Genomic DNA, 14,969 nt, shown 5'->3' with positions numbered 1-14,969 from the left:
ACGTTTAAGGAATTAGGTGCCGTTGGCCAATTCAAATTGTATTTGATAAAATTAATTTCGACTTACTCGAGTCAAATGTTAAACAAATTATTTAATACACAAGTTCGTGTAAGGCCTTTGGCAAATTACCTAAAATAGCACGAGCCCCCAACTTATAATACTGTCCAAACAAAACGATAAGATAACATCAAAGATTTACCAATTTTACTGTAGGCGTACCTGTTTAAAATCATTATAACATTGTTTATATGTCAACTAAATGGTTTCGTTTTAATCAGATTTAAATTTTGCTTTAACTACATTTACAACGTTAATTTCGTTTCCACACATTTCCCGTAATTACAGGTCAGTGACCAGCTAAAATAGCAATGGTTTTTCGAAGTAAATCCTTAAAAGGAGATCCTGTATGTATATCTAAAACGAAGAACCTCCTCTTATAAATTCCGTAAGAAACTAAAACGAAACCTCATAATTCATTCCATAAATTCGCACAAGAGCAGGAAGGAATAAATTAGATGAACATAAAATGACAAGTTATTCGTTATTCAGTTCACACGACGCCAACTAAGCGTAGATATTAGTAACTCGATACATTTCCTCGCGTCTCGATGCGATTGTAAAAAGTATACACGTTTGCATTATCATTGCGCTTTCTTACAGGAATCATTTTCATGCACAACTAGGTACTACACGCACAAATTCTTCGCTCCCACGACAGACTAACGTTTTTAATGCAATGCAAACAAATTAAAGGGCTACGTGTACGTTGATGTAAAGTCGTCTTAACCCTTCGTATGCGTGTCGTATCATATGGATATCGTACGCGTAAGCACAATTTTTCAGTTCTGTCCGAATGAGATAAAGTGAGTAGTTGAAAATGCAATTATGTGTACTAAAACCTACAACAGAGTGTAGTATCGCAAGTAACGGGGTTTCTAGGATCTTTTCATGATTATAAATACCGGGAATTTGAAATTTGATTCCCGGTTGTTTCGGTACTACTATCCAAAATCGATATCACCATTAAAAAATATAAATTTAATTGTGTACGATAAGATTACGTAACGAAACGTGTACGAAGGGGGTGAATGATGATCGTACTTGAACATGAGCTTTATATTACGTCGGGCAACTAAAAATGTTCAATTCCAATTGAGCTGCCTGGTCAATATGTGCCCGATAAGGCGGACTCGCTCCACATCGTTAGACGAATGTGCCTCAGCGAAGTGTGGGTGCACTAGTTATGATTCTGCCTTCGCCTTCGGGAAGAAAAGACGTATACGGTTTATTTGAACAAGTTTATGTAACAATAAAGCAATGATAAAAATAAACACTGCGAGTAATGCCCCCAATCATTTCACTATCCAACATACAATGTAAAGAAGTCATTCACGTCCATGCAAGGAACGCACCTAGTCAACCGACCCGCGGCCGGCATCCAACCTTTGTCCCAACATATCCAAACAAAACTAATTCCGACATTAATCTCCAAGCCGGTAATCTATGTCTACAGGCCCATTGTCGTGCGATCACAGATAGCAGTGACAATGAGGCCACGACAATTAAATGTCGGCATTTAGATAGCAGAAACAATTCACAATGGCACGTGAGAGGAATCGCATGGGATTTTTTTCTCCATTCATTTGTATAGTTCGCTTTGTTCTTCACGGGTTCGGATACAGCGTTTAACGTTGCGTGAGTGCCAGAACTAATAGACTGAACAATTAAGCTGTTTCCTACTCATCACGCGACAAAGAATGATTTCTATTACGATACGACAAAACGGAAATGTTAATTTAATATAGATTATTACAAGAGCACACGCTGAATGCAGGTCGGCTTTGATAAGTCCGTCTGGAAATCTTTAAGGGAGGCCTTTGTTGAACAATGGACTTCATATGGTTAATGATGATTTAAAGAGTAAAGATTTCGGATTTTGTAAAAAAATATTGAAATTTACCAAGCTTAAGATTTAAGGGAACTATAACGATAGCACAAAAATAAATATAGTATACATTCTTGAACAAATAGCAATATTTATAACTAATACATAATGATTTGTCACGCCATCTGACGCCAAAAATATAAAAAAACCCTATTTTAATAAACCACATCTTAATTGTAATATTGCACGTTAAGAAACTGCCGGCCCAATTATAGCGTTAACCGGCACGTGGTATATTTCCCAATTAAGTTAGCAGTAAGTCTTAACATAGTTGAACCTTTGTGTCAGATTTGGAAGTAAACTGCACCGTCAAAGCATGCTTAGCACGCCATAAGACGTGGGCGCGGCGCACCAACAAGCCAAAAATTTACGGATACGGGATTAACCAGAAGCGTTTGAAATCGTGATATATTACTAATATAATAAATGTGATTTATTAACATTAAGTCATTGTAAAACAACGGCTGAACTGCTATTAATGAAACGGTATACTTACTGAAATATAGTAAATATTGCAGTAATAGTCCTGGATTAATATGGTTTTTTCCTAGGCAACTATACAATAAAGCTTCTACTCTCAAAAGCGCTTTCACCTAGTCTATTATAAATATTTTGCGTAAAGTCAATTAGGTAGTTCTAATATTGCCCTTAATTAGTTGGCTAGTTGCTGTTTTAGACGAGAATTTAATTAAAGAAATTAATGCTAAGCTTTAAGTACATTTAAATCAATATACTAAAATGTTGAAGCAGACGTTTAGCTGTAAATGTCGCGCTTTTCTTAGGAATCTACTAACAGCTCCCTTTGAAATCCAATTAAGCATAAAAACGCTTTAAATTGCAATTGATGTACAACTTAAGACATTATAATAATAAGACGCACACTGATTCAACAGCGCTTAAATGAAAATTGTGAACACAAAAGCAATAAACAAATTCGTTCATTCAAGATGTAAACATTGTTACATACGATGTTTGTATTTCTGTAAGTAAATAAACGCGTAATACTAGCTTTGTAATATGTGATCCCATTGTTGAGAATCGGAATTTTAAATAAACGAACAACTTCGAGGTGTGAGCATAAAGCTTTGACGATGCTTAGAAAACGAAAAAATATGCTTCGATAAAAATATATTAAATATTTCTTAAGCAAGGGAATTTCCACACTTGTGTTTAAGTCTGTTTTCTGTACGGCTTCTGAACAAATACGAATGGCATTTGAAGAAATCAAATTTTGGTACAGGTATGTTACCTATAATTAGTAACTTTTTTGCCAAGAACGAGAACTTCAGTTTGTCAACACGAAACGGGGCAATCTTACCTTAGATTTTACACCGTAGTAAAACCAAATGCCCTGGTAAGCTCAACCAAATGCCTAAAGAATACAGTTTTTAGCGGCAATTACGAACCAGTTTGCTAGTGGATTCCTAACTCATCGTCAGCTACACTTGCCGATTCACCAAACTGGTTCCGATGACCCATCCACTTGATCTTGAACGTTGGCCAACTTTCACGAGATTCCACGCGGGGCCCATGCGTCGAACACACGTTACTTAGGGGGTTAAGGGGCCACAAGTTCCCCACACCATCTCTATTTCGCAATGTTTACATCTTGTTAATGTCAATCACGGCTGTTTACATTGTAAATGCCATTTTCAACCGCGCTGTCTTGTTGGTAAATAGTCACCTCGACTAATAAGATATCAAACTGGAATGCTAGTTGGTGCTCTTTAATAATAAGGCCTCAAAATAAGATTGCAAAATCTTTATTCGGATATTCCGTGGTATAAGGCAACGAATAAGTAACATTCCAATGCCATTTTACTGTTCACGTACTCGTAATAGATGCTAATCACTTTCCAGATTTCTTTATTAGTGAGGAAACATAACCAATGTTTACAAGAAACTTTAACGTATCATGTTCGTATAATGATTATCAAGGTGGTTGTAAATAAAACTTCATACATTCAATTAAGTATATCGCCAATATCCGCTTCTAAAACACTTATGTGCGGAGAACATGGCAATCAAACATAATAAAGAGGTAACTAGTTTGCGCGCAATAAATTCGACCACGTCGATCGAAGCGGTGCTATTTATTAACAATCTCATACAAAATACATGGGTGTCAGATAAGAATGTACTGCGAATGTGTGTGTGGGAAGTCATTAATTTTGGTGAGTTCAATGCTCGATCACAACGACGTATAAATACGTTTTACATACACGTTTAGTTTTAATTTGTTGCTAATAATGAGTATATAACTTAAAATTAATTTATAAATCTGAATAGTGACGAATTGACGCGGAACATTAAACGTATCATAGTATTAATCTACCAATTATGTAAATTTAAAGATTTCATGCTATGATAGGATGCCTTAAAGAAGGTAAATAGTAGAGAAAATTAAATTACTTAATCAAATTCACCAAAGGAAACCGAAAAGACGTGGACACAAGCGGGTTGGCAATTCAACTATTTAACTTTAAATCTCTTAAATGGCTTCCTCAAAAGGGGCCAGAGATAAAAACACTTTTATTGGCAACCCTATTAGTAAAGACATTACCGTCACGGGGAAAGAAAACGACACTCGCCCGGCTTTACCTGGCTTTAATTAAAGGCATCTTTGGAATGTGCTGCGTCGGCACCGGAGATTTTTTATAAGTAAAGCCGTACAATTTCCTGGATGAGGAGATTTTGTACACTATATCTTTGAAATAAAGTTTCAATTTATGTAGCACAGGCACTTTAAAAGAGTAAGTGAATATTTTAAAACTGTTTCGAATTTCTATTTTGATACTTTTGAGGTTTATAACTATAAATTTAAAAAGAAAATACGATTGGAAATATTTAAAAAAGAATAAACATTTGAATTTAGAATTGTTTTTTCTCATAAACAGTTGAAGGTAGTCTTGAATGGTCACGTTGTTTCTGGGATCTCGTGCGATACGCGTCTAGCGCGTTGATATTTTTACAATGGCGTGCTACTCCGGCAATCTTATCGAGGCTGTATTATGATTAGACACACGCATAATATTTCTCAATATATTTCATAACTCATATAGATCGTATTTAGATATTATTTAAAATGGCATTATATTTTCCATAACATTTTACACTTTTTAATACGAATATATGTATATTGCATATCCCTAAATACAATTTATGAATTACATAACTAAAACCCCGTCACGATGTTAAAATTTCATTGCTCATATTGAATAAATGAAATTAGCTACACGAGGACATTGGCGCCTAAATTCAAAATTAAGTTATTACAATCAAAATGTGGCCTTGCAATTAATTAAAGGACGGAGCCATACGTGTTGACTGAACATTAATTTAGTCATAACATTAATTAAGCCAACCTAGTAGACCGGGCTTTGCTAATAATTTCGTAACTTGCCATACTATCTAGGTATGTTTATGTATCTAATTAAAATTGTTCGAAAATGATGATCTATGTTTTATTGCTCAATAGAAAGTGTAAATAAAAAAGTACGTCATACAACCCACCTAACGAAAAGGGCATTGAGTGGGTAACAATTATAATAACAATTGTTTTTTAGTCATCAGTCACGGTGATATGTAGTTTGACAACACACGTTTTATAAACGGCCTTGGAAGTAAACTGTCGAACTATTTACATCTATACAAAATAGATGAATACACAGACTAATAAAAAACATAAGTGAGGTTCGGGCCTCTTGTATTAGCAACACGGCCTATATTTATCCGGCTATAGAAGTAATGATAAACCACTCGGCAACCCACATTCCACTAATCTTAATCGAATCACTTTGCATGGAATTCTTAATATTAACTTTTGTAATAACGGTACTTGGTTACTTAAGTTCTGCAGCAAGTTGAACACTACATACGGTACGTACCCTGTGTGGCGCTGAAGTTAATCTCTCAATCCTTTAAAAGCACTTATATTCACGTAACACAGTCGCACAAAACGTCAACGTATAAAACCTTTTTTATCTTCACCACAATTTCGAACTTTAACTTCGCACTGGCACTTAACGAACCTACATAACACTGCGGTACATGGCGTGATTTAAACATTCACTCGACTGAAGGCTGTATAACTGGCACATCGGTCAAAATTAACACTATAAATTGACACTTTTCGTCACATAAAAACACACAGACCGTCTCCTAATTCGTATTGTGACGTGTTGAGTGCAACATTGCTGAAAACTGGCCGTTAAATCGAATAAAACAATCGCCGTCCTACGACGTTAAGTTAAAACTAAGTTAGCCCCGCTATACCGCGAGAAAGACCGTTGATCCAGTCCGTCCGGTCGGCATGGCAGCCGCATGCTGCTTTAGCGACGATATTTGAATGTTTCGTCTCTTTCTAACACCAAGTACGCGACAGAGACAGGTATCACCTTTGGGTAGTAAAGTGGGAGAAGTTACAACCTGCGCTCGCGCAAAGCCTCTCCATACAGCCACAGCGACAGGTGAATTATGCAAGAGTGTGTGTGCGCCACGTTTTGTGTGTGAGTGTTTTCTTGATTGTGGTTCGATGATAACGTAGTATTTTGTACGGAGTAGTATTATCAGCTACCCACTACGGTAATGATCCAACTAATATGCAATGGGGCCTGTATTCAGATTAGATACTGATGTAAATCCTTCGAAGTTCGACTGCGGTGCTGGAGACCTGTTTCTTATTTGAATGTGATACGAAATGTTGAAAAAATACATTCCGTATACTTAAGAGAATAATAAAAATATATTATTATAAGTTGAAGATATTATTAATACATACTTACAACTTAAATGTGATAATATAGAATAACGTGAAACCGGTTGAACAATGTTATTAATATACCAACGCGATTCATAAAATATTATATTAGTTTAATAAAGCAGCTCGTCAACAGTTTGTTGCATCCATCATAAAACAGGAAGGTCATATGGAAATTATCATTCCCCTGGGACCAGGGTTACCACGCAATAACAGATGCAAAACCTTACTACTTTCAAAATTAAAAATTAAACGTTACATCACATATTATAACAGAATAAACTAAAAAAAAACATTCAATTATCTTAATCGTGGGATAAGAATTAAGTATTACTACAATAAAAACCAATCCGTTATTTCTACCGCAGAACAACTAGAAACAAATAAAATATTTTTCTTTCAATCTTTCTAAGTAATGTATTAAAATTCAGCGAAAGCGCAAACGTGGCGTCCGGTTTAAATTCATCCTTCCACTTCCGAACATAAATTGACTTTAGATTCATTGTTTTCTAATAGCGCCTGCCGTCCCATGAATAAATATTGTAATTACATTCCGTCGCGCTTACGGACCAGTCCCAGGGCCGCACCCAGAATCTAATTTATGAATGATAATATGCTTCTAAATTTTAACACTAGACACACGCAATATAAGCAAATAAGTCTTTCAAAATTTTTGGTCATCGGCAATTAGCAATTCCATTATGGTTTTGTAGCGTAAAGAACTACGACATCATATATTTGAGGTAAACGCTTTTAAGGTAGGTCATTGCCCTCCCAACTACGGCCCCGGACGACACTCGGAGAAAAACTAATAATTCGTTCTGGAGACGAGAGTCCAATTTGGAAAGAGTGCTCCTGCCCATTAATCTTTATCCGTCCATCAATCAGCAGCAAATTAGCCAAAAGAAGGAACCTATCCGTTACAATGTTTATACTTAGAAATGTATGTGATCGTAATTTGTTAGAAATGTTGATACGATTAAAAATTTTGAATAGATTCAACATATATATCCTCATTCCTCACAATTTTTTTTTTTATCATGTTGGAAACAATTTTTTCTTTATTTTAAATAATAATTTACTTGAAAGTTCCAATAATACAACACTTTAATATTTAAGAAGAACTATAAACGGTGTTTTCATGAAAAAAAAATACTATTACAACAACTTAATACTTAATACTTAATACTACTAACATACACCTTGTTCAACATACACCTTATACACCATATACACCTTGTTCAACTCAAACTGTACAATTATATTTACATTTATATTTTTAATTAATTTTAGTTCTTTCCATTCTCTGTTTGTTTTCTTTTTTATTATGCCTATCCATGTTATAATTAAGCTAGTTTTATTTTCAATTATATTTTTTTTTGTTTATTACCTAATATTTTTATAGTGGTACATGCTTATATAGATATATATATATATATATATATATATATATATATATATATATATATATATATATATATATATATATATATATGTGGAAGCTTGTTATCAGCAAACTTGAAACATAGCTAATTTTAAACATTTATTTTTTTATAATTAGTCTGTAAGCTTTCCTAAAATTGTAAAATAAAATAAAATAAAATAAAACTTATGAAAACAAAATTATTTTATAAAGAGCTAATTTCTCAATCGTAAGAAATAAATTAAAAATTACACTTGTATGGATAATCTACGTTTTTTAAACTTCTCTGTTCACTCAGATTACAATTATTTACTTATTTGGAGAATAAATATAAGTCGATTGAAAATTCAGCTCTAAAAGTAGTACTTTTTACCTATATATTTGAGACGCCCGACATAAGTCACCATATTTCTAATCCGTTTCAATAATAATCCACAATCGCACCACAATATAAAAATGAGTGGAAACTACACTAACACTCCTACGTAACTGAGGGCTGCTCGGTGCATTAAACCGTAGGTCGAGTGATGTCAGACACATAACAAGATTAAAGGTGTATAATCTCTGTTATATATACATCAATTATGATGCGAGCTGGAAAATCAGGGAAAAATCCAATCAATGCAACATTTTGCTTTAAAATTTTTCTGATATCCAGAATTAGAAACGAATTGAGAACCTCCTCCTTTTTTTGAAGTCGGTTAAAAATTTACTTACCACATTTTGTTAATTTTGTGCTATATTACGAAGAACATTTTTTTAAGTTTCGATAGTAATATATCGACGCTTTAAAGGCAATCATATTATCTAATCTACAAACTTTTGAATAGTGCAATTTAAAGTTTTGATTTAAATAAGAAAATTCATATCAATAAAACTACTTAATTTATAAAAATATAGTCAAATGACATTAAAATTGTCCTAACACAGCAAAACCTAGACCAAACGACGCCGAAAAAATTGGCTATTCCAAATAATTATGTAACTCATTTGCTGTTTAGATATTTGTCGCTTAGATATATTTGCTTTTCAAGCGTCGATATTAAATCGCGAAAATCATTAAATAATCATACTATTACAATCATTAATGTTTTCTAACGTTACCATTACTCGAACTTGTGTACAAGCTATTAATACATATTCAAATTACTAAAGCCATCAAGAAACCATAAGTAAAATAACACTTGAAAATACATTACAATGTGCCCTTTTTAATTATTAATAATTCGTGCAATGTAGCAGTGGCGAAAGGTCAACGGTTATATGGACATAAAACCCGATTTCTGTCGGCTTAAATTTCATAAAACTAATTATAATCATTAGAACGATTTGCAGACCGCATAATATATTAGTACCTATATGTTGTGTTCCCTTAGAGCATTTCACACTTCGCCAGTGCAATGTAGACTCATAACGCACATACAAAATCAATATTTAATTCGGTTCGGTTAAGAGAATGAAACATCGAAAAGCAACATTAACATCTAGCACTAAGTAATCAAGGATTACGTATCCACGACTCAATAATTTCCGAGGCGTAGCTGATAACGTCCAAAACAAAGTGACAGTTATTAGCCATCGCGCCGAGACATTCGCTAATGAAACACAACTGGCACAACCGATAACTCGATTGGCACTCCCCAGCCCCTCTGACAGTTTTATGTTAGCCCTCAATGAGGGGACCAAACAAATAAGCCGAGTAATTACGCGCAACGCTCGCTTCAATAAATATTTAGCGAAAAATACTAGACTTTTTCATACTATCTCGTTAATGTTATTTTTAACGTTTTTTGTAACAAACCTTGTTAATATAATGTGATGGACTCGTTATATAATATCATGGGACGGATATAAAGTCCGCATAGGGTGGTGGAATAGTTACCCATCTGTCTCCCCTTCGAAATTAAGGACTTGAGTTTGTTTTATATTCCTACTGTACAATATACCCAACAAAGATCAACCTTTACCCGCGAAGGAGTAGGCGGTGCAGCCAAGGTAGCCATTTTTCGCCATGTGTAATGTGTATTCCATCCCATAATGTGATAAAGGGTGAGCCTATCACCGTATCCGACACGAATTTCAAATTGCGGGCTAACACTGAGCATAAAATGTAAAAATCTATTGCAACTCTTGACGATATTTATATGATTTCTGAATCTATTATTTTCGACAAATAATTCACAATAGAAGACGCGTTACGCAACAAAATAACCACCATTCAATTACGGTGCAAGATTTTCTACATAGTCAAATATTATCGGCGATTGTGTAGTTTTTGACATAACAATTATTATTTCGTAGTGTTACAAAGAATTTTTGTTGCATAAATGTCACGTAGCGACAGGCGATAGACGCAATTGTTATTTAGTATGGTTTCTACGTGATTATTCTATACAATAATAAAAAATCATTAATATTAACACAACATACTAAAGTTAATTGAGTATCGATATTTTCTTATTAGGCAATAAATATTCCAACACTACAGCACTAACAATAAAAAATAGCAAAATAATCATTTTTTAAATGCATCATAATCATTTCAAAACTACAAATGACCTAAAATATTACTCAAAAGATAACAAACGGTATTAAATATTAAAATAAATTGTTTATTATGCACATGCAAAGAAAAGACTAGTATAATTCTGTGTTCTCAGTCCTCTCCATATTAGATGTCGCAACCAAAAAATATATTTTACAATTTTGCTTTAATTCTAATTACTAACTTAAAATAACCATTATAATATTCACAATTCATTCTAATTGTTTTACATTAGTTGATTAAAAATATAATTATTTTATTTTATAAGTTTTGCGAAATAATCTTATTAAATGTAATAAATAATAACATATTTTTCCACTCACCTTCATCAACGTATTTGAGTACAAACTGAACATCAGGTCCCAGAGCTGATGCCACCTCCAAAGGCAGTTCGGTGTCTCGTAAAACGTGCACTGGAAACAATACAATATTTTTACATAAAGAATATATATAATAACTTAGCTATTTTTTATGTATGAAGTGTTAAGTTACTATAGTTACTTCCAAATTACGTTAATTTACGTTTCTATGGAAATTTAATACAAAGGTAGTTTACTAGAGTTAGGTTACACTAACTCAGCACCCTGGTCTGAAACCGTCTTAAACCCCGAAAAAATATCAATGTCGAAACTAACATTTAATCGAACAGTCTGCTTCTAATATAATTATTATTTATATTTTCATATTTATTCCTTCTCGCAATACATCCTTTGAATAAACAACGCGATCCAAACTTCCATCACAAACCCCATTTTCTAGAAACTACTTTAATAAGAATACGAATTCAAAGAACCATTATTTATTTATACCCCATACAAACTCCACAAAGGTACGCAATTCATCATTTATGTAACAAAATGATCTTGTTTTTAATTAGATATGGTCTTAAAATTAATACAAGACTCCAACGCTACTTAGTGTTTGAAATGCCTAGATAGTAAATTTAAATAAATTAACTAATAATGGTTATTCTTATATAGATGTATTCTATATATTGCGTAACAGTAGCAAATAAATAATAATGATTTCTTATGTTTACGCGAATGTCATTGAAATAATACTAACTTTCGGATTTGACCGGTTTTTTTTTAATTATAATTTTCTTCCGATGTTTCAAAGACTTTGCAGCATTATGAGAGAAGTCTACGTTACAATATCTGCCTACACTTTATAAAAAATCGTCAAAAACATCAACTAAGTATATGTCCTTTTAAATGTTAATACATAAATAAGAAATCTAGAATATTTGTCCAAAAACGGAAACGGAATACTAAATGGCGTCAAAACCCTAACGATATTATAGAAATAACCCTGGTAATTTACAACTTCCGGATAAATTTGCGGTTTGATTAGTTAATGTTAACAAACCACAATATAGACCTCAAATGTTTTAATTAAAAATTATTTAACGCAAATTAAAATGAACTCATATCACATTTATATTATTAATAATAATAAAAATCAAAAACTTTTCTAAGATTAAAATCAATTATACCCATTACGAAAGCCTTCTACAAAATAAAATAGTAAAACGTATAGTTTATTTAGCAATACACGTAGGAAAGTAAACTGAACAAGGTAATAAATCCATCAACATATCGGTTCGTTCTCAATTAAACTAGATTTCAATTTATCTAAGAAATCCCACAGTACTTGTAATTGCGAGTTGCAACCGTAAAACTTCCTCGGAATAGTCGATACTCGATAGACCTTGAAAATAAATAATCACTACACCAACCACAGGGTAAAATGAAGGTATCATTAATGGAATTTGAATCATCATCATAAATATTTTAAAGTCGTATAATACCCTTAACTATATAATAAATGTAGGTGTTGTGATGGACAGTTTCCTTTTATTACATGGAAAGTGATACTTGGATTCGTGAGACGGTCTGTATATCCGAAGTAAGCGCCTACGCAAATTGTTGAAGCAATAATTAGCGCATCATCCATACTTTAAAATTTTGATAGGAGTTGTTCTTACAGTTTTGTGTGCTTATTACAATTTATAAATGGTAATATCTTTGTTATTTAATCATGGATAGTTAAACTAGATCTTTGTGCAAAAATGAGTGATTCTGTAATAAGGAAATAATTCTTTATATTTATTCTTTTTGTAAAAGAGGAACATATAGGTAAGTCTGTGTTCAAAAATAGTAGTCGTATTTATCCTAACAACATATTGCAAAGTTTGCATAGGCGTACCATACGGGTAGAGAAAATCCAAAATACGCTTTATCTACATCTATTTTTCGAAACCTAAAGCAGCCAATATAATTTTTCTACTAGAAAATACTCATTCTTACGTCCTTGAATAATTCGTATACGCTAATTAATCGTGAAAGGTTCGTTCATATTTAAAAATATAGCAATCAAAAGCGCCGAATACATTAATTTTATGCACCCGTGAAATTACTTTGTAGGTACATATCTTTACAAATGATGGCAACTCACACGGCCCTTAACATAATTTGCCCACGGACATCGTCGCGTGTTTCACATGTTGCCAATTACACCAAATTATAGTTTTTTACTGAGTTTTGCAAATGTTTATAGACACCGTGTAACTCTGATGAGCAACGTCATTACAATACAAATTATTTCCGTCAGCACTTCCTTTCGGAATTGTGAGATTTTGCAGAACAAAGCGTTGTTACCGTTGTTTTAACATTTCGTTATCTGATTGCAGTGTTGCAAATTAATTATAAATTAAGGCATGACTTTAACTGCTTAGTCGAAACATTTTACAAAGAAATTGAGTAGGTATAGTATAAACATTATTATAGAGGATCTATTGAGTATTGACAGGTCCATCTGAAAACTTTAGGGAAGATCTATGTAGCAGTGAATTTGGCTAATGATGATGATGAGTATCTATAACAATAACAGCAACAGTCTGACGACAGTGCTTATCAAGTTGGTCGGAATATTTATTTATTTTTGCATTTTATACATTACATTTATATGCTATAAATGCTTAAAGCCAAAGGTATTCTCTACCACTGATATATATTTCAATAATAGTTGGATATCATTTTTATTAATTCTATATTGATTCATCTATAAAATTGAAAATCAGTAATTATTATTATTAATAATCATACGATTTGTTTAAAATTGCTGACTACCTACAAACGTTAAGGAATTTTGTTAGCTTTGGAAAAAATAACTTGCGTGAAATATAAATAAAACGAAGTTGCAACGAACAACAGGCAATCTCTCACACTTAACAATATGTAAATATTTATGAGAAACACCATAAAGTCGTGTCACTTTGCGAAATGAGGTCACAAGTTGCTATACATCTGAGACTTTCGCTGTCCGGAACTTACGAAAAGACATTTATTTTGTTCTCTTACGTGGCCGCAATCCAATATTGGGAGCAGGGATATCGTTATTATGTTCTATTGTATGTTATATAATGGAATCATTCGAACTAGTACGAAAGATCCAATTTTATACTTTCAAGTTATTAATCTTACTTTGTGCAAGTTTTGAGTTAATTGAATACGTACAGGCTCTTTTATTTTATGAATACAATCAAATACTATATTAGTGCATTTTTGTGCGGGTAATGATACAGCAGATATTAAAATAAATCGTGACAAAACATAATTAAACAGGAATGCTCGTAAACATTAAATCTAAATTCCCAAACACAAAATGTCTATACATCTAAAGATTCTTTTAAACGGCCAGTTTGATATCAACAAGAAAACTATTAACCAAGAAAAATGCTGGTAAGTGCATGTAATCCGATAATTTTAAGATCGAAACAATGTCATAAGTGCCGGCAGTCTGAGGGGATATGACATTTCGGACATATCTTTCCCACGGGGAACTCGATAGGGCCGCAATTACACCGGGGTCTTGTTTTTGCAACATCTAACTGGAGATAAGCTTTTATCTTCTGCAATGTCCGAGAGTCAATCATCAATTCTCCATGCAGTGACATGGCGGCGGGATAACGGTGATATAATATGCAAATTGTAGTCCCGACGCGGAAATAATTCTGTTACTACACCTGCATTTTATTTATATAAACATACCTCTGTAAGTGGCTGGGAGTTTGGGCTCTGTCCGTTATGTATCAAACCCAATTTTATGATAATTTTATATATGCTATAATTTTATTAATTTTAAAATATTCCTTATTAGATTTTAAATAACATAATATCGAAGTCGAGTCTGTTAATTAATTCAAATCTGTTATCGCATTACGAACGACAAAAAAAGAACACCATATTCATAATTAATCTTGCACGATTCGATAAAAACCACTCGTAAATCACAT

General features: G+C 32.9%; 1 protein-coding gene across 2 annotated transcripts in view; it reads right to left on the bottom strand.

Moving 5' to 3' along the window:
- Positions 1–14,969, bottom strand: part of LOC115442957 (apoptosis-stimulating of p53 protein 2) — a 228,154-nt gene that overhangs the window by 172,019 nt on the left and 41,166 nt on the right. The window contains exon 4 of one of the 2 annotated variants that reach the window (XM_030168253.2): positions 10,996–11,085. In XM_030168253.2, the coding sequence (XP_030024113.2) occupies positions 10,996–11,085 (90 nt within the window). Of the gene's footprint in view, positions 1–5,832; positions 6,254–10,995; positions 11,086–14,969 lie in introns of those variants that run through there. The other variant, XM_030168262.2, reaches the window with a different exon arrangement.

This window comes from Manduca sexta, chromosome 11 (assembly GCF_014839805.1).
Source record: "Manduca sexta isolate Smith_Timp_Sample1 chromosome 11, JHU_Msex_v1.0, whole genome shotgun sequence".
Classification (NCBI taxonomy): domain Eukaryota; kingdom Metazoa; phylum Arthropoda; class Insecta; order Lepidoptera; family Sphingidae; genus Manduca; species Manduca sexta.
The sequence above is the reverse complement of the archived record's forward strand: the minus strand, read 5'-3'. Positions and strand labels throughout refer to the sequence as shown.